Consider the following 19,906-nt stretch of genomic DNA (forward strand, 5'->3'; position numbering starts at 1 on the left):
CACCATCACCATCACCATCACCATCACTATCATCAGCAGCATCACCATCATCATCACCATCACCACCATCACCATCACCATCAGCAGCATCACATGACATCACCATCACCATCATCACGTGACATCACCATCACCACCATCATCATCACCATCATCATCATCACCATCATCAACAGCATCATCACCATCAGCATCAGCATCATCACCATCATCATCATCATCACCATCATCACCATCATCATCACCATCAGCATCATCACCATCATCACTACTAACTGGTAATCAAGACAAACAACTTTGAGGTTTTACTCCTCCTTAGAATGTATACCTCCCATGGGACTGGAGGTCAGAAATGTGAAGTTTAGGAGCTGGGCACTTCCAATCTGAGGCAGTCTGACCCACATAACATACAGGAAGAGACAGCACACCAAGGAAAGGCTGGGCAGGAGGGAAGGGACGTGATGTGATTTCAACCTACTTCACAGAAGCCCTTGGCCGGCCATCGTCCTCCTATTCTCATCCTTGTTCTCATGACCTAACACTCCCCAAATCATGACTGGCTCCCTCTCCTCCCTCCTCTGCTGCCCCGACTACCTAACAAGAGCGAGTCCTGGGGAAGCAAGCACCACTGTCCACTACTACAAAGGGGAGCACAAAGCATGAGCACCTGAGCAGCCATCACTTAAATGCAAACACCCCAGTCAGGGAGTGGGCCATTTATTTTCTTTATTTTTTCACAAGCGTTGAATTCAGAAATAAGAGTCACAATAAGTCAGCTGTTAAGTAAAAATGAGGGTGATTACAAAGGAAAACTATGTACAAAACTTTAAAAATCTGACGGCCTCGTCATCCGCCTGGGAGGGACCAGGACACGGGCATCGGGAGCAGCTGTGGCCACACCGTGGTCAGCCCTGAATGAGGGTGGGAGACCCCTTTCTGAGCGTGAACCTGGCTAGGCCTGCAGCCTGGAGTGGGCTGGAAGGACACACACAGACCGGAAAGACGTCATGGCGAGTTACAGGTGCCACGGAGACCAGGGTTCCTGACACAGGACGAGAGTGATGCTTCTCTGGTGGTGGGGTGGGCTTCCTTCTCGTGTAGACCTGGGGGAGGGGATGATGAGGACACATCTTCCTGCTATGAGTTTTGGAGCTGCCCCCGAGGGCTTGAGGTCTGGGCTTCGTGTCTATGTAGGGCCGCGGCTGTCTTCTGTCGGACGCACTCAGACTCGCAGACGTAACTTAGTAACATGCATCAACTATCCTAGAACAGCTACAGGGGTGCAAGGGAACCACTCAGAGAACCGTGGAGCCCGTGGCGTCAGAAGTGGGAGGGACAGTACAAGACGAGGCTGGAACCTGTGTTCACTAAGGAGGGGCCTGGAGACGCCATGCTCTGAGGTGGACTCAGATGAACACACGACTGTGGGCAAGGGATTTCCAAGCAAACACACCACACTAGTACCACTTCTTCCTAAACCAAAAAGGAAAGAACATCATTCCATTTTCCCCCCATCAGTACCAAACGATACTGTGGGTTTCCAAACACTGACAGGGCAAGGGATGGACATCCTTCCCAGAATCCTTCACACTCGCTCATCCACGAGTCGCCTTCACCCGAGGCTGGTGATGTTGGAGCGGCCACCAGGGGGTGCCACGATGCGGTGGCCGGTGCGCCGGGGGTTGTTGTCATCTATCTGGGCACCTGGAAGAGACAGAGCCAGTCACTCCAGCGAGATCTGCTGACACCAGCTCCATGTGCTGCTCCCACGGGCTGGGTGCCCTCTCATGTCATGTCCCCCAGCCTCTGGGACGCCGAGCCTTCGTCTCAACACGCCTTCCATCCTCACCATCCTTCAGCCCAGGATGACCTCTGGGAAGGCTCCCTGACCTCCACGGGGTCCGTTGCTCCCTCTTCTACGCCCCCCCAGGGCCCGGGGCCACCCTCCTGCAGCCCTGACCACCCTGTGCTCTTTCTTGTCTGGCTTCATGTTCTTGAGACAAGTGGGCAAACACTTACTGAGTGCCTACTGTGTGCAGGCCCAGACCTGGTGCTTTAACATGTGCTGCTGAATTCAGGGCTCACAGCAATCCTATGAAGGGAGTGTTGTTTTAGCCCCAGTTTACAGATGAGGAATTTGAGGCCCAGGTCACGCATTGTAGGGGGCACCACTGGAGGGCAGGGAAGCCAGGATTGTAGCCCCACTGGTTTGTCCCCAAAGCCCCAGCTCCTACCACACACTCACAACGACACCTGGCAGTGTCCATGGTTCCCAGAGTGTTTTATGTGCTATGCGTGGGAGCACACATATGTGCATTTGTATATTGTGTGCATGTGTGTGTGTGTGTATCTGTGCATGTGTGTGCACACGTGCGTGCTTGTGTGTGAACACTTGGAGCTGGATTTACCCACCCTGTTTGTAATGGGCAGGTCTGCGTGGGGATGGGGGGCGGCCTTGTTTGTTTTAAATCTGCAAAGCCAACCATCCACTCCAATCTCACGCATTCTCTTGCAGTTAAAGAAAGACTTAAAATTGGAGCACTAAGCTCAGTGCCTGGCGCTCAGTGAATATGTATTAAATGAAGACTGGATGACGGATAATGCTGGGAAGGAGGGATGTTGTGGAGAGGGGTCCAGTCGGGAGACTTCATTTCCAGCGCAAAAGGTGCCTGGAATTTGGGTAATTTGGAGTCAGACAATCTCCTCTCCTGGCCTCATTTCCTTTTCTGTAAAATAAGAGCGGACTCCTATCCACAGTATTGTGTAATCTATTGCCTCAAACCACAGGATCAATTTTATGGCAAAGCAGGTGTAACAATGAGCACACGACAACAGGATTCAATGGATTCACCGTGAACCTCATTGATCGGAAGAAGCTGGCCTGACACGAAGTTGGGATGGTCTACATTGAGAGCTCTGCTAGGCTGCCTGCTAGGGTCAGGCGCTGCCTCCCAGGGTACAGTATGTGTACTGAACCAATGCCCAATATTCGATGTCATGTTCCCAGGAACCAGGAGGTGGAAACTGGATTATCCCCTCTCACCATCACTCCCAATGACTTCACCAAAGAGGAAATTTATAATAAACACATGAAAGATGCTGAACTTCATAAGGAATCAAAGATTTACCAATTAAGACTTCAATGAAAACAACAGTGACAAAAATAACTAGATGAGGTCCTTCTACCTCTGACTTTATATGATCTGTGTAAGCCACAACGAATTTGGTTTAGAGTACTGACTTTGATTTTCTCTCATTGTTTCATTGATAGACAGTGTGTCTTCCTGACCCAGAAATCAGGCCAAGTGCTTAATATCTTTCTACCTCATAAGCATCTGTACCTTGCATCTGTACCTTTCTACCTCATAAGCATCTGTACCAGTTGTGTTTAGGGTCCATTTGTGCAAAAATATTAGTTTTCTTTAGACACTGGATCACACGGTGTGGGAGATACTCTTCCATGACAAGCTCAGGGAAAGTGAGATGGACTGGACTGGAGGACCCTCTGATTCATGCTCCCCACTGCGTAATCCCTGAATGGATGGTAGGTTGTCACCCCCGCAATTTAAACTGGTATTTCATCTTCTCTCTGCCCCTTCCATTCTCTCTTTTGCCAACTACATCGCCTTTTCTGTTTAAATGTCCTTCACTCGTGCTGGACCAGAAGTCAGCCCATTGAGGAAACTCAGCCCTGTTTTTACAGCCCATGAGCTAAGAATAGTTTTTTGCATTTTTAAATGGTTCCATTTCAAATGGTCTTAGATATTGCCTCTTGGCTCACAAAGCTTAAAATATTTACTACCTGGCCTTTTAAGAAAAAGTTTGCTGACCTCTAGAATAGACTGAGCCTGCCCAGCTGTGTCTTATTCATCACTGTATTCCTGGCACCTAGCACAGCATATAACTCATGCTAACACCTCAAATATTCGAAATTCCAAGGCAATGTCCCAACAGGTGCACACCTGTCCTTGTGTGGCGATCTGATGAAACTGCAGACACACGTCCCAAGAGCCTTCAGGAAGTCTGAAGGACCACGTGAACTTTTGATTTTGTCTGCACACATTTGTTGAGCACCAAGTCCTGGCATTTTGACGCTAAATGTCTTGGAGCCTTAATTTCCTCCTTAAAGAAACAGGAATAATACCACTCTACACACAGGGCTGTTGTGAAGATGAAACAGTCATGAGTTATGAGAGTGTGTGCTGAACTACCATGGATGGCTGAAGACCCGACCCAGAACATACATCCAGCAAAGGCAGCTACCCTGATTCCCCTCTCCACACATAGTTTCATGGGTAAGAGTGTAAAATGTCCCCAAGAGTGTTAAGGAAGAGCCTAAGGACAATTTTCAGGCAGACTCTTCATAAACCAGGGTCAGGTATCTCTGTGCTGCTCCCACGGACCCTCTCTGCTCTCTGACCTCCCCCAGCCCTCTCTGCCCAACCCCAGGAGGGGAGGGGAGGGGAACCCACACTCCCAGCTTTGGCTCCTCATCGAGTGCCTGAGGCCGTGGGTCCATTTCTCAGGAGTTCAGGGCTCTGGGAGCCACTGTGGGGTGGGGAACCTTGGCCGCTGTAGTTTCTTACCTGATAAACTGAAGTTGGACTGGTGGAGGTTTCTGATCGGTGGAGGCTGGTGTTTGGAAGGCGAGGATTTGACAGAAGGAGCAGGAGTTGCATATTTGGGTGTGGCTGGCACCTCATACACAGGACCGTCATACATGCCCCTGGGAACCCCTTGCAACCCAGAAACCTAAACAGAGGACAAGAAGAGCAACTGATTGACAAGATGCACGTATGCATTCCCGTGTGCAGGAGAGTGACCATGGTCTCCTCGGGGATACACACATGTACACACAAACATGCACACACCTGCTTGTACACACACCACACAAGGCACCCGCTCACACATGCATACACACGTGCACAGGCGTACATATATGCATGCACACAAACATGTGCGCACATATACATATGCATGCACACCCCACACACACACTCCACATACACATAATTCACACATGTGCGTGTACATGCACACACATGCCTGCACACACACTAATATGCATAGTACACAATCACATGCATACACACGTGCACAGGCATACATATATGCATGCACACAAACGTGCAACACATACATATGCATCCACACACGTGCATGTACATGCACACACATGCCTGCACACACAATATGCATAGTACACAACCACATGCATACACACAATTCACACATGTACGTGCACACACATGCCTGCATACACACCAACATGTTTAATATACACACTAACATATATAACACACACACATACAATCCAACACACATTCATAAAAAGATAGGCAAGTGCACACTCACGTGCATACACACATATACATACACACACAAACACAGACACATACACAGCTTCGTGCAGGAGGACTCCAAAGCTATTTCCAAGAGGAAAACACTTCCCTGACACCCTCACAAGGACCCCTGAATCGGGGACTGGTGGCATCAGGGGGTCGTCTTCATCGTGGATTTGGGGGCAGGCAGTTTGGGAGGTGATCCCGCAAAGGAGGAGGGAGAGAGGAAGGGAGAACACCTACCACAGGGAGAGAGAACGAGAGGGCCGCCTCTGAGGGCACCTGGCTCAGGGCTACTGCAGGGAGCAAACCTCCTGGGCCCCAGGGAGGATGGGACACAGCACACAGCCTCCATCCCCATGGGTTGAGGGCTGTCCTGGGAGAGAGAGCCATGAGGCAAAGAAGCCAAAAGCTGCAGGGGCTCGGGTGGGAGACTGGGAGCCTGCTGGTGAGCTCAGAGCCAGCCAGGGGAGTGTGGGCGTCCGTCCCAGGCCCTGGGAGACAGAGTGTGGCCAGGAACATGTGCAGGTTCCCACTGTGAGTCAGTGACAGTGCCCCGACCCCAGCTTCACGTCCCTCTTCCCCTGCACAGGTGACAGCGCCCGACCCCAGCCCTAGGCTCCCTCCTCTACAACAAAGGGGTCCTTTTTCAGCACCAATATCAAGGGCCCAGAGCTGCTTGGTGATAACCCATCCTCTGCCCCCAGCAGCCCTGCTGCCCTGACGCCCTGGGACCTCATTGTCTCTGCCCCATCCCTCTTAATACCTGCTTCCTGCGCCTCTGGGCTTCCCTGGTTCCAGCCGGTTCCAAGCCTGTGTTCCTGGCCCCCAGTTCCCTTCAGTGACCTCTGAACTCAGCTTGGCCAGACGCAGGTTCCGGGGCAGGGCCTGTCCCCCACCTGGCCTGGCCTCTGTGCTCTGCCCTCAGGTATGTGGGGAGGGTGGCCCTGTGCCAGGGGACCTGTCCGCCTGGCCACCGCAGATCACGTCTTGGCATCGAGGTCAGGCATCCACCTCTCACAGATGCTGTTAACTACAGACCTCAGGTTCAAACTGATTTAGAGGGAATGAAGCCAGCCAAGGTGTGTTTCTGCCCCCTTGGTGGGTGTCCCAAACAGGAGTTTACACAAGTCCCTTTGTCTCTCAGCAGCCTGCTGTGGCCACATCGCTATCCCTGGCCATCTTTCGGATCTAACTTGCTAATTCTCCATGTCCATCATTTCCCCATCTGACGCATAACATCTGTGCAATTTGGTATCCTTGACTGGGGATGCTACACTTTAAGGCATGGAGAGGGACAGTAAACAGACATAGAGCATCGTGATGGTTGGCCTGGGAGTCTGGGAATGCCAGGAGGTCTCTGGGCTCTTGCATCTAAATTGGTGGCACTGGTGCCACTTATGAAGCACAAGAAGAGTGGGACCATACACAGGTGGGCACACATGCACACACACATATACAAGCACATAAGCGAGCACAGGAGCACATACACACAGGAGCACCACGTGCATATACACATACACCCATGCACATACACACACAGACATACACATATACACATGCACATACACAAATAAAGCTGGGCTTTCTGGCAGACATCAGCCGTTTTAGTGCGGGAAGCAGGTTGTCATGGTGATGGGAGGGACTTAATTAGGGAAGATGATTGATCACAGATGGGAGTCTTTCTGAAGCATGAGCCAACTTCCTCCTCTGAACTGGAATGGAGACGGGACAGAGCCTGTGCCTACTCCATGCCCTTTCACCTCCTGAGTCCACGCTAAGACTCCTCAAGAAAAAGAGGGGAAGGAGGATACAGAATGGAAGGGGAGCAAGAAGGAGAAAAGAGGGCAGATCGAAGGGAGTCTAGATGCAGTTCTGCCACCCCTCGAGTGGGCTAGGGCGGTTTATTTTTACCAAACGGCACTAAGGGCTTCAGAGCTCTCCCAGCCGTGTGATGACTGCTTTGAGCGCCAGGGTTCTGAACTGCAGAAGGAAGGTCATGACACCTAAAAGAGGGGGTGGTGAAGACCCCCCCCCAGGATGATGCAGGATGTGCGTACTGGCTAGTGTACTCCCAGGACTCTTCCCATCACCCCACGTGCACAACCCTTTACAGTTGGCAAATCCCTGGCACCTCCTCGGTCTCGTCTGGTCCTCACTCCAGCCTGAGACGCAGGCAGGTCACGTCCCAGCTCATCTGACACGTGAGGAAGGGGAGGCTCGTGCAGCTGTGACATTTGTTCGCTCTGCACACGGCAGACCCTGGCTCCACATACCTTGTTCCTGATCCTGACGCGCTGGTAGAGGTACTCGGGGAAGGGCTTCCTCGGGATGAAGCGGCCCACGCCCTTGTTGACGTTGACGTTGCCGTCCTCAAAGACGATCTTGCCCTGGCTGATGACCACCAACGGGGAGCCGTGGCACTCCATGCCTTCGAAGATGTTGTACTCCACAGCCTGCACGGCAAGAACCACGGGCTTTTATCCAGCTTCCAAGCCTTTTCTCCGCATTAGCCCTGTTCATCCCAATGGTGATTCTGCTACACATCCTATCACAGGCATTTTCCAATGCTTGTTCTTTCTGGAAAACACCTTTAGGACCGTGTAATATTCTTTTGTACACTTTCATTTGCATAATCAGCCCCTCACGGTTGGGCTTCTACGTTGCTGGTGGCTTTATATAATCTAACTAATATCGTCTGGGGCATGGTGAAAGTGAATGGGGCTCCTGGAGTTAGGCAATGAAGCCACTCTGACTATAACTGAACATTTTGGGGTCTTCTTTTAAAAACATTTTCTTTCATTTTTCCTAAAATTAAATTACTGGGTCAAAGGACATAAGCTTTTGAAAGGCTGCCAAATTATTTTCTGAAGGCATCGGACCGATTGACGCGACATCGGCAGCGGGGGAATATTTCATAATTTCATGTCTATGAAATCCCCTCCGGCACTAGGTAAGGTCATTTTTATTTATTTATTTATTTACTAATTTGAAAGACAAAACATTTCCTAGAATATATGCATTCCTTTCATTAGTCCTAAAGTGAATACAACTACCACCAGCCAAACTCTTTGATTATTCAAAAAGTAGGTAAAAAATACGGTAAAAAGTCGAACGGCACAAAAGATATATATAATTTTAAAAAGCAGGTCTCTCTTTGACCTCAGACTGAGATGCCTGCCTCACACTGACCTTTCTGGAACCCCAGTTATTTTCTGTGCGTGAGTAACTTTCTCATGTTCCAAGCACTCTGGACAGACAGTTTCACCTTAAGTTTTTCTCCTTACCTCAGAGAATGCTCCCCATCAGCGAACGTTCCCGTGTCGTGGGTTAAAAATGTTTTGATATTCCTTAAACTGCTGCACTGGATTCCACCCCAGGGACATACTATCATTTACTTATCCAATTCTCAGGGACAAGCACGTGGGTCTTTGCCCTGCTTTTGCTAAAAAAGCACAATAAACACACTTGTGTGTCCACACCGCCACGTGTGAATATCTTCGTAGATGTGGACTTTGGGCCAAAGCGTAAACGGATTATAACTTTGACAGATTTGCCTTCCAAAAAAGGCAGCGTTGATTTCCATTCCCGACAAAACTCCATGAGTTTGTCAGCATGCTAGTTCCACCTCAGCTCCATCCTATTAAACCCCTGCATCTCAGACACTGGCGCAGGTAAAAACAGCATCTCACTGCAGTGATTTGTATTTGAGATCGGATCTGTTTTTAAATGAATAGAAACCCTTTGTATATTTCTTCTTCTGTCACTGCGTTTTTGCGCCCTGTTCTATTAGGTTCTTGGTATTTTCCTTAATGGTTTCTAAGGACATATTCAATGTTAAAAAATCTCTCCCTTTGTTTGTCCTGTGTATTGCCAATACTGTGTATTACCAAACTTCCCTGTCTGTCCTCTGCCTTTTGATCTCATAAAGTAATAAATATTATCATTTGCTGCAATATAGAGGGGTTTTTTTCTTGGTTTAATTTGTATGTAGTCAGTGGTCAAACAGACCAATCTTCTCCTTTGTATTTTCTAAGTTTTGTGTCTTGCTCAGAAAGGTCTTCTCCCCTTCGAAATGATCATTTTAAAAAATGTGTTTTATTCTAGTCCTTTTATAACTTTATTTTATTTCAATCTTCCACCCATTTTGAATTAGTTTTGTGGTCAAGAGTACAGCAGCCGCCTAGCCCTATGAGCCGGGTATTCAAACACAATTGGTTGAATAACTGTCTTTGTGTAATTTTAACAGTCTCCTTTGTTGAAACCAAACTCTCATATATGCGGTCGGTCTATTGCCTGGCTCTCTTTTCTCTTCTGCTAATACCAAACTGCCTCAATCATTGTAGCTTTATAATATGATTTAATAACTGGGATGATTAGCGTTCTCTCTTTAGTTTTCGTTTTCTTAGAAATGTTTTGGCTATTCTCAAATTGTCCATCTAGGAACTCTGTTTTTCTAGTTAAAAAACAATTCCATTCCATTTTCTGATGCGATGACTTCAAGTTTATAGATTAAATGAGAACGAACTGATGTTTTTACTCTACTGAATGTTTTTAGCATAAAAGGACTTGCGCTTATGGAACTCTTTAGTTTTGATTGTTATTAGAAACAGGATTTTGATTTCCATTCTGTTTTTCAAAGTGCTCTTTAATTATCTCATAGAAAAGGTATCAATTCTTTATATTGATTTGGAATCAGCTGATGGATTCTCTTATTGTTTTTGATGGTTCTTAGGTGCGTACTCAGGGCTTCGGGGAAACAATCATGTTGATTTTTTACAAACAGCTGCTAATACTATGCTTTAGACTCTTTGTGGCTGCTGCCTCCCAGGCCCCAGGCAGAAGATCTGTTTTCAGTTTTAACATGAGCTCATCTAACACTTCCTGAGTCACCCTGAAGTGACCCCGCTAGGCAGTAATTTACAATTTTGCTGAAGCCCAAATGTGGATTGTAAATACTGAAAGGCAGTGCAAGAAGCAAATCACTTACCTCCCAGTCAAAACTAGACAACTGCCCAACTCACTCAGCGCAGCAATGGTCTGTTAGTTGTCTTCTTAGTGGGAGGACACATTACACGCCACAGTGGCATTCCTCAATTGGGGAATTCTTATGAGGCTCAGGTTATATTACCCACAGATGTCACGGTCTATATTTCACAACTACATGGAGTTTTTGGCTGTTGTTGTTTGTTTAATTTTTCTATTTCTGGCCACGCCGCATGGCTTGCGGGATCTTAGTTCCCCGACCAGGGATCGAACCCGTGGCCTTGGCAGTGAGAGCACAGCGTCCTAACCACTGGACCGCCAGGCAAGTCCCACAACCACACAGAGTTTTAAAAGCTAATTGTTTCTTGCGTCTCCCTCCCACCCTCCCTATCCCACAGGGATATATGTACATGTATAGCTGATTCACTTTGTTATAAAGCAGAAACTAACAAACACACCATTGTAAAGCAATTATACTCCAATAAAGATGTTAAAAAAAAAAAATAAAAGCTAATTGTTTCATTTCCTAAAGGTACTTATGAACAATGTAAAAACTCAAATAATACAAAAGACTATGATTTAAAAAACTGTTGTGTCTCCCATACTGGAGCCCCAGTTCCCCAGTACCTCTCCCAGGAAGCAACTACTGTTCCTCAGTCTTTTATGTCCTATAAAAGATAGCCTGACACTGGCGAGTGGATAAGCATGGTATATGTTTATATCCATCAGTGGATGAATGTGGTTTATCCAAGCAGTGGAAGATTATTCAACCATAAAAAGGAATGGATTGATACCTACTACAGTGTGGATGGGCCTCCAAAACATGATACCAGGTAAAAAGAAACCAGAAACAAAAGGCCACATACTGTGTGATGCCATTTATAGGAAATGTCCCGAGTAAACAAATCCAGAAAGAAAGCAGATTTGTGGTTGACAGGGGCCTGGGGAGGAGGAATGGGGAGTAATTGCTGACGGGTATTGGGTTTCTTTCTGAGGGGATGAAAACGTTCTGGAATTAGTAGTGGTGATTGTACAACTTTCTCAATATACTAAACACACTACTGCATTGTACATTTTAAAATGGTGAAATTTATGTCAGGTGAATTATATCTAAACATAAAGAGTGTAAAAAAACTAGGTAGTCTCTGGACATACAAGCATGTATGTGACCTATGGTGTGATACTTTGAAGCAAATACTTTTCCCACGAAGATATGAAAGAGTAAAAGTTGTGTTCTTTTTACAGAAAAGTAGATTTAAATTTTTAATCACCGATCAAGATATAAGAAATGATTTTCATCATCAAAAGGAAAGTAATGTTTTTAAAACTGAAAAAATAAAACCAACCTCTAAGACAGCATTTTTCAATCCATGTTCTGAAAAACATTCGTTTCCTGCACTATGTGAATTGCATTGCTTTAAACAGAGAAAATGGAACAGACAAAAACGCTGTGGCCAATTGGTCTCACGGCATTCTGAATTGTCCTCTTCTTATTATGAAAATAATTCAAATCTGGCTTGGGACAGAGAGGGCACGCTTTTCAAGTTTAACGAATCTGAAACATTCCTTCTCACATGGGTAATCTCAGGTATGTGACTTATTATTATGGGTTCAGTTGTCCCCAAAAAGGTATGTTGAAGTCTTCACCCCCAGTACTTCAGAATGTGACTGTATTTGGAAATAGGGTCATTGCAGATGTAATTAGTTAAGATGAGGTCACACTGGGGTAGAGTGGGCGCTAAAGCCAATGACTGGTGTCCTTATAAGAAGATGATAAGACATAGGGAGACGGCCAGAGACTGGAGTGACGCATCTACAGACCAAGGATGGCCAGCGACACCAAAAGCCAGGAGAAAGGCATGCAACGGTTTCTCTCCAAGAGCCTTCAGGGGAGCCCGGCCCTGCTGACACCTTGATTTCAGACTTCAGGCCTCCGGAACTGTGAGAAAATCAATTTCTGTTGTTTCAAGCCACCAGTTTGTGGTACTTTGTGACAGCAGCCCCAGGAAGCTAATACACGTATCCTCTCTCTGTCCATTTTCTTACTTATTAATAAATAATAACATACCTAACTTAGAAGGTTATTGTATTAAGTGAGATGATGCATGGAAAACGTAAGCACAGAGTAACTACAAGATAATATTTGATAATATTTGGAGTTTGGTAACAATTGGAACCCCTGCTCCTTGACCCAGGCGTCCTCTTCTTCCCTGGACCACAGCGGCCTTGTGAGCTGACACCACTGGGGAGCAGCGTGCCTCTCCTGCCTTCCCAGACCCCACCTGGTCTGTGCACATCACCGCATCCATAGTAATTAAAACGGAGTCGTGTGTCTGCTGGGCGGTGAGTGTGGAGAAGAGCATACACCTTTCTCCAGGGGAGGCTACCTCAGGCTCATTTCCTCCTGACCTGTCCCCAGGGAGGGGGGTGAGGGAAGCCAGCCTGTCATCAGGGAGCTCTGGTTATTCTAAGAATGACCACTGGTTGATAAGCTGGACAGACCTCTCTGTCCCCAGGCCATGGGTCTTGCGGCCGAGGGGGACCTGGGGGCCACACTCATGAGCTGCTACAAGTGGTCCTTGTCACTTTCTCTTGAGCCTTCCTCGTGCCTGGTGTTCTGTCCCCATGCACGTGGTCTCGCCCCTCACCAGCAAGTGACCACGGGGCCGGGGAATGGCAGCCGAGGCGGGTGAGGTCTCCCATCGCAGAGTGATGCTGTGTGCACACGCTCTGCCTCCCAGCCCACGCCCTGTAACAGACTTTGGTGAACCAGGGACCAGGCTGAGGACTCTGTGTCTTGTGAGTGTGAACATTAATCTGGACCCAAGACCGCTGCTGACCATGCAGAGTGGGTCTGAAGCGAGCACTTAGGGAGGGAAAGATGTCCTACGTCTCTCTGCATCCTTAGAGGTTTGCTGGATGAGTGAAGGAATCAAGGGCATGTAAGACACAAAGGGCAGAGAAAACCCACACCCCTAGGCTTGGGGCTTGGAGCCCGGGAGAGTGTGCACGAGTCAGTCCGATCCTTTCCTTTGATGACTGTGAGCCCAGCCCCAAACTGAAGTAGGTTTCTGATATAGCAGATCAAACCCTCTCCAGCTTGATAACTAAATTGGAGAAAGAATCTTGGACCTTATACTTCCCCTCTCTGAGCCTGATGGCTTACTCCATGGACTTAGGAGCAGAGTCAGCTGTTTAAGAATGCACGCATCTGTAGACAGGAGCCCCAGAGAGGGAGAGAGAGAGAGAGAGAGACGTGGGAGAGACACATGCAAGAACAGCTTAGCTGAGCCTCTCCAAACCCTTCTCCCAATCTCTCCAACTGGAGGAGAAATCTGAAAGACGGAGTCATGCCAGATATCAGATCACATTCTAGTTGGAAAATTCATACGTCATTTTTAACCAGAGGCTTCTAAAATGATTGCAGAGCAAGAATTGCTCACCCAAGCCAGGAGTGTCACTAATAAACCGGGACTTACCGACTTGTGACTCTTGGCTGTTATGGTCTTCACCTTGTCAGCGTCCCAGATGACCACGTCGGCGTCCGAGCCCACGGCAATCCGCCCTTTTCTGGGGTACAGGTTAAAGATCTTGGCTGCATTCGTGCTGGTAACAGCAACAAACTGGTTCTCATCCATTTTGCCAGTAGCCTGAAGGCAAGATCCATTGGTGAAAAGAGCATCTCATAACAGGACCAGAAGGGGCAGACAGGCACAGATCTAAACCAGCCAACCAGAGTCCTTACAAGGACTCCGGAATTTTCTCCTCTCCCTGTGGAAACCAGGCTGCCCTGAAAGAGCGCCAGAGGCCTGGCTTCATCAGAGCGGAAACATAATTAACCGTTCAGAGGTGTGATGACATTTCCACAATGGCCACCCTGACATCTGGTCAGTTTCATTGGGCCCAAGTTTAACAGAAAATAAAGATCTACCGTTTCAAGTGAGTGATCAAGGTGTGACCTGGGGCTTCCTTACGCAACAGGAAGCCTCCATACCTACTCTCAACCCCAAACCCGAACACACACACAGTTTACCAAGTCATCTTTACGTGGACTAAGATGTGGTTCAAAACAAAACAAAACATTTTCATCCTTAAAGACTAAAGGACAGCTGCTGTCACATCTGCGAATGCAAAGGACACCACAGGACTCGCGCTGCTTTCTTAAGGGTCACATGTTTTCCGTGCGCCCTCCTAGTGAGTTCTGCTTCTGCCTCAAAGTAAGAAGGGAATTTTAAGAACCAGAAGTGCATAATGCATGGCTTTGATGGGCAAGAGGGCCAGGAGGGGTGTTTCTAGAATATTCCAGGAGGGAGACGGCGCCGCCTTACCACTGCCTTGTCCCAGACCACGGTCATCCGCTCCTCTATCCCGTTGACGCCCTCAGGGATCAGAGTGAAGTTGTCCTTGCCCACCGCCTTCTGGGCAGTGCTGTAGGGACAGTGGCCGCTGCCTGTGACCTGCAGGTCTCCACTGGCAAAGACAGAACAGGGTGGGGTTCAGACACCCAAGGAGGCTGTGAAACTCAAACCCCACAGAGATCTGGGGCACATCACAGGCCTTACTGAGTGACACCGGAAGGCCCCGTGGCCTTTGGTGTCTTGCTGAAGACTGGAAAGAGGCCTGTGCATCGGGAGAGGGTTCTGTTTGAGTGTGGGCTCCAGCTGGTCCAGGTAAGGCTCTCCGGGTCAGCCTCCTCCTCCTCCTGCCCTAAAACGCTCTGATCCTGGGCAGTGGGTCTGTTCTTTCACCCCCCAGAGAGAGCCCACAGGGCCTCAAGATGCTGCAGGCATCTGTGAGGAGAGACTTGCTGAGAACAGAAGATGCTAGAGGCCAACAGAGTGACTCTGCTTCCATGCATCTCACTAGACCCCTGAACAGCCCCTGATGCAATTTGACTTTGCAAATCCAACAGGTCTGCTTTTAAATCCCAGAACTGCCACCTCCTGGCCAGGCAAGTCACTCCTCTTTTCTTCATGTGTAAAATGGAAAAGAGAATGGAACCTTCCTTCCCGGATCACCCTGAGGAGACAATGAGCTACTTGCCTGGCACACGGCAGGCGCCAAAGATGCTAACTCCCTGCTTCCCTCTCCATCCTCCACCTCTTCTCTTTAAAATCGAGTGCCCGGCGAATTTTATGTTATGTGAATTTTATCTCAAGGTTTAAAACTGAAGAAAAAATACTGAGTGGAGCCAATGAATGAATGGATGAGGGATGAGTGACTGAGTGAATATATAAATAAGTGAGTGAATAAAACCCAGCCTCCAGCACGTGCCTGTGTGTTTCTCAGAGTCACGGATGTTCGTGCTGGAAGGATGGTCATGTCCCTGGCCTCGTGTCTCCGCCAGGTCACATGGGAAACCATAATGTGCTGACCTTGGTCTCCCTCTGTAAGGCTGTTGATGTAAGGCCTGGCTAATGTTTCTGTGCTGTGCCCGAAGGACAAAATGCTATTCATTGGTTGTAGCAAAGTGACACAAGCTCACTGGCTTTGCTTTTCTGTCACTCAGGCTTTGGAGAGAAAATACTCTGGGGCTGTATGATGAGCCCCTAACTGGCATCTGAATCAATGGAATAAGTGGAGTTTTATTTTGTGATTTTCAACGAGGGCAGAGGCCAGCCTCCATTTCAGGGCCCCAGGGCACGTTAGCAATCATGTAGACGTACAGAAATATATTTGGATGTGACATTCACTCATTTATTCAACAAAGGTGTGTTGCACACTTCCTGTGTCTGGCATGGTCTTAGGCAACGGGGATGCATCTATAAGCAGAAAGAGACAAATTCCTGTGTTCATTAACGGACATTCCAGTGCAGGGTGGGCGGGGGGCGGGAGTCAGGAACATACGGTCAGGAGAATGAGAGTTAGGGGGAGGTGGGGGGGGGTGATGGGGTAGCGCTGGGACTGCCGTTTTTAAGAAGATGATCAGAACTATCTCACTGAGAAGAAATCTTCCAGCAAAGATCTGAAGTTGGCAGAGAGCAAACCGCAAGATGACGAAGAAAACAGTGCTAGGGAGGGGTAGGGTGAGTGCAAAGGCCCTGTGGCACCATCCTGCCTGGGGTCTATAGTTAGCGTGACAGCAGTGGGATGGACCGAGGGAGCCACGGGGAGAAGAGGACCAGGCGAGGTTAGTGAGGAGTGCGGGCCAGATCAGGCTCGGCCTTGAGGGACATTGTGGGGACTTGTGTTTCACTTTGAGAGGAAAGGACCCTGGAGGTCTCCTGGCAGAGGGCTGGCTTGGTCTGACTTATGTTTTAAAATACCTGAGCGTCTTTTGAGAACAGATTGTGATGCGATAAGGGTGTGGAAGGGGCAGTACGGAAATAGAGAGGCTTGTCAGGAGGTGAGAAATGATGGTCCTTGAGCCAGGATGGCTGCAGCCAAGGAGGCGAGAAGCGGCTAGATGCCAGGGCCTTTGGTCTGTGTCCTGCCATCTCCTGAGATGGGCAAGACTGTGGGAGCAGCAGCTTCATGGGGGAAGATGGGGGGTTTGTTTTGGACTTGGAGCTGCCCACCAGACATCAGGCTGCAGACGCCAGGTATGTCATGGGCTGCTGCAGCATTTAGGGAAAAGGAGAACACACCCTCACCCCCTTACAGTTCCTTCTGATTAGAAGTCCCACCTTATTCCCGCCCCTCAGGGAAACTCTTATGCATCCCCTAGCTCTGGGCCTGATGTCACTTCCTCCAGAAAGCCTTCCAAGCTTGCATCTCTGCTTCCAGAGCAGCCTGCACACCTCACCGCTTAGCCTTCTCTCGTGGCCTTAAGTGTTCTTCCCTCACACTGGCTGATGGCAGAGAAGGGGTTAAAGTAGCTGTGCTCCTACTGTGTGCAGGAAGCAGAGTGTAATGCAGTGGCCGCTGTGAACCCTGAATTCCAGGCCTTTTACCTACGCTGTCTCACACCCACCTCTGCAGTAGGTACTGTATTCTCCCCACTTTGCCCAGGCGTCAACTGAGGCAGAGACATTACAGGTTATGTGACATGGCCAGGGTGACACAGCCAATCAGGGGTTGAGGCAGGATTAGGATCCTGGTCTCACATTCCTAATTCTGGGTGTTTCCCAATACACCACAGTGCCAGGCACACAGAAGGTGCTTAAATACCGCTGAATGAACGGGAGGTGACCTATAAACATGAATGGAGCGGTTACTGACTCGAAGGCCCGAAGGCCTGCTGTAAACAACCCAGGGTTTTGCTCTGAGGTCTCCCGGGCAGCCAACCCAAGGCCCCTTCCCAAGTGTGTCTGAACCAGATCTGATTTCCTATCCTTCAACCCTCCGCTCCCAGAAGTCCTGCCCCCCTGCCCAGGCCCACGAGCCTGCCACCCCCGGGGCTCTCACCAGGCCAGCAGGGAGGTCAGGTAGTCGGGCGTGGTGGGGTCCGGGCTCAGGGGAGGGGAGGTCACGAAGGCCGCCGCCTTGGCCCAGTTCTTGCTCCAGTAATGGGTGCCATCCGTCCCCAGACTGGCAGCGATGGGCTCGCCAAAAACGAGGGGGCCTTGGGAGGCAAACACAAACACTCATGATTGAGAGCGAATGGTCTCTCACGGGAGATGTGGGTGCAGGAAAGTAGAATCTCGAGGCTGGAGAATGAGACTGGGGATAAATCGCCCATCCTTCCCCCAGGCTTCACCACACACACACACCCCCAGAGCCCCAGCTCCTCGGCCACCAGGCACTCAGCACCCCGCTGTCCTGCTCAGTAACCTTTTGGACTGTGAATGCTTTTAGCATTTGGATTTGACTATTTTTGACTATTATCTCTTTTTACGATGCTCAGCCAAAGCACAGAGACCTGACGTGCTGTCTCGGTTTGGATTCCGCCAAAAGCAGATCTTCAAATGAAAAATCGAGTTCAAGAGTTTTATTCGGAGGTGATTCCAGGAAACAACTCAGTGGGGACTGAGGAAGTGACATAAGGCAGAGAGAGAAGCCAAGGAAAGATGAGTTATCACTGAGTTGGGGCCTTGGGCACGCGCAGCTCAGTGCACTGGGGACCCCGGCAGCCTCAGAGCCATCCCACCCCACAGGGGCCAAGGGGCCAGGACGTGCGGCCACCAACCCACTACTGGAGGGCTCCTTTCTGAGCATTCACTTTCCCGAAAGTCCAGCTTGCCTTCCAGGGAGTGGGCCAGATGTGTTTCTGCCAGAACAAAAGCCCAGGGGCAAAGTCTCAGGCTTCCCAGTGAGAATCCCCGCAGCAGAGAAAGTGCCAAGGGGACGACGTGGGCCCAGGGTTCTGTGGCATCAGTCCGAGGCCACCCTGCTGGCAAGCGGGAGGCAGGCTTTGGGCTCCAGCAGCCTGGCTCTGGGACGGCAACTCCCAACAGCACAGCGGTGCTGGGACTGCTCTGGACGGTTCTGCCCAAGACAGCGGCCACCAGCCTCACGTGGCCCTGGAGCGCAGGAAACAGGGCTAACGCGACTGAGGAACCAACTTAAAAATTGTACTTAACTTTACTTAAATTGAAATAGCCATGAGAGGGTGGTGGTCACTTTATTTCTCGGCAGCTCCAGGACCTGCAGGCTTAGCTCCCCGGCATGCTTACTGCTGCTTCCAGATTCTTGTTACCTCCCTGAGCGGCAGTTTCCTCATCTCTAACCTGGGGCTGGTCCTCAGCAAGCTGTGCTAACCTAGATCACTCTCTGTACAATGCCTCTACTCGTCAGCTTGCCCTTAAAAATACTAAAACTGGGCTTCCCTGGTGGCGCAGTGGTTGAGAGTCTGCCTGCTAATGCAGGGGACGCGGGTTCGAGCCCTGGTCTGGGAAGATCCCACATGCCGCGGAGCAACTAGGCCCGTGAGCCACAACTACTGAGCCTGCGCGTCTGGAGCCTGTGCTCCGCAACAAGAGAGGCCGCGATAGTGAGAGGCCCACGCACCGCGATGAAGAGTGGCCCCCACTTGCCGCAACTAGAGAAAGCCCTAGCGCAGAAACGAAGACCCAACACAGCCATAAATAAATAAATAAATAAATAAAATATTAAAAAACAAAACAAAAAAGTCCCCACTGTGTTTGTGGTATTTAAAAAAAAAAAATACTAAAACTAGGTATTTGGGGTTCAACGCTGCTCTGTCCCACATGGAAACCACCAGCCACATGTGGCTTTCAGGCATTTGGTCTGTGTCGAGATGTGCTGTAAGGGTGAAATACACACTGGATTTCGAGGACAGTACAGAGAAATAATGCAAAATATCTTAATCCATTTCTACTGATTACACGTGGAATGAATATTTTGGATATACTAGGTGAAATAAAATACACAATTAAAGATTTTTAAGAATACAGCCACTTACACTTCCCACGAAGGGTTCCTGTAAGAAAGAAGGAGCATCCTGCATGCAGAGGGTGGTGGAGGCAGTCAGGGCTGTGCCGCTGTTGTGGATTTCCACCCGGCTGCCCCCTCCGACCCAGAGCTCCCGGTCAACCTCATACGACTCCCAGAAAGCAGACGGGTGGACCTTGTCCGGGTGGTGAACATTCTTGGTGAATGTCCACCGGGCGAAAGGATTCTAGCGACTGTCTTCGTGTGACATGTGCTACCCCCTCTGTCATTCTCTCTCTCTCTCT

General features: G+C 49.2%; 1 protein-coding gene across 2 annotated transcripts in view; it reads right to left on the reverse strand.

Moving 5' to 3' along the window:
• Window positions 1–742: 742 nt before the first annotated feature.
• CRMP1 (collapsin response mediator protein 1) overlaps window positions 743–19,906 on the reverse strand; it is a 66,383-nt gene continuing 47,219 nt past the window's right edge. For both annotated transcript variants that reach the window (XM_068542288.1, XM_068542287.1), the window contains exons 9-14: window positions 17,676–17,832; window positions 14,657–14,798; window positions 13,808–13,978; window positions 7,619–7,798; window positions 4,587–4,752; window positions 743–1,704 (exon numbers count right to left, since the gene is read on the reverse strand). In XM_068542288.1, the coding sequence (XP_068398389.1) occupies window positions 1,613–1,704; window positions 4,587–4,752; window positions 7,619–7,798; window positions 13,808–13,978; window positions 14,657–14,798; window positions 17,676–17,832 (908 nt within the window). In that variant the 3' untranslated portion in view covers window positions 743–1,612. The remainder of the gene's footprint in view (window positions 1,705–4,586; window positions 4,753–7,618; window positions 7,799–13,807; window positions 13,979–14,656; window positions 14,799–17,675; window positions 17,833–19,906) is intronic.

The sequence above is a fragment of the Eschrichtius robustus genome, chromosome 4 (assembly GCF_028021215.1).
Source record: "Eschrichtius robustus isolate mEscRob2 chromosome 4, mEscRob2.pri, whole genome shotgun sequence".
NCBI lineage: Eukaryota > Metazoa > Chordata > Mammalia > Artiodactyla > Eschrichtiidae > Eschrichtius > Eschrichtius robustus.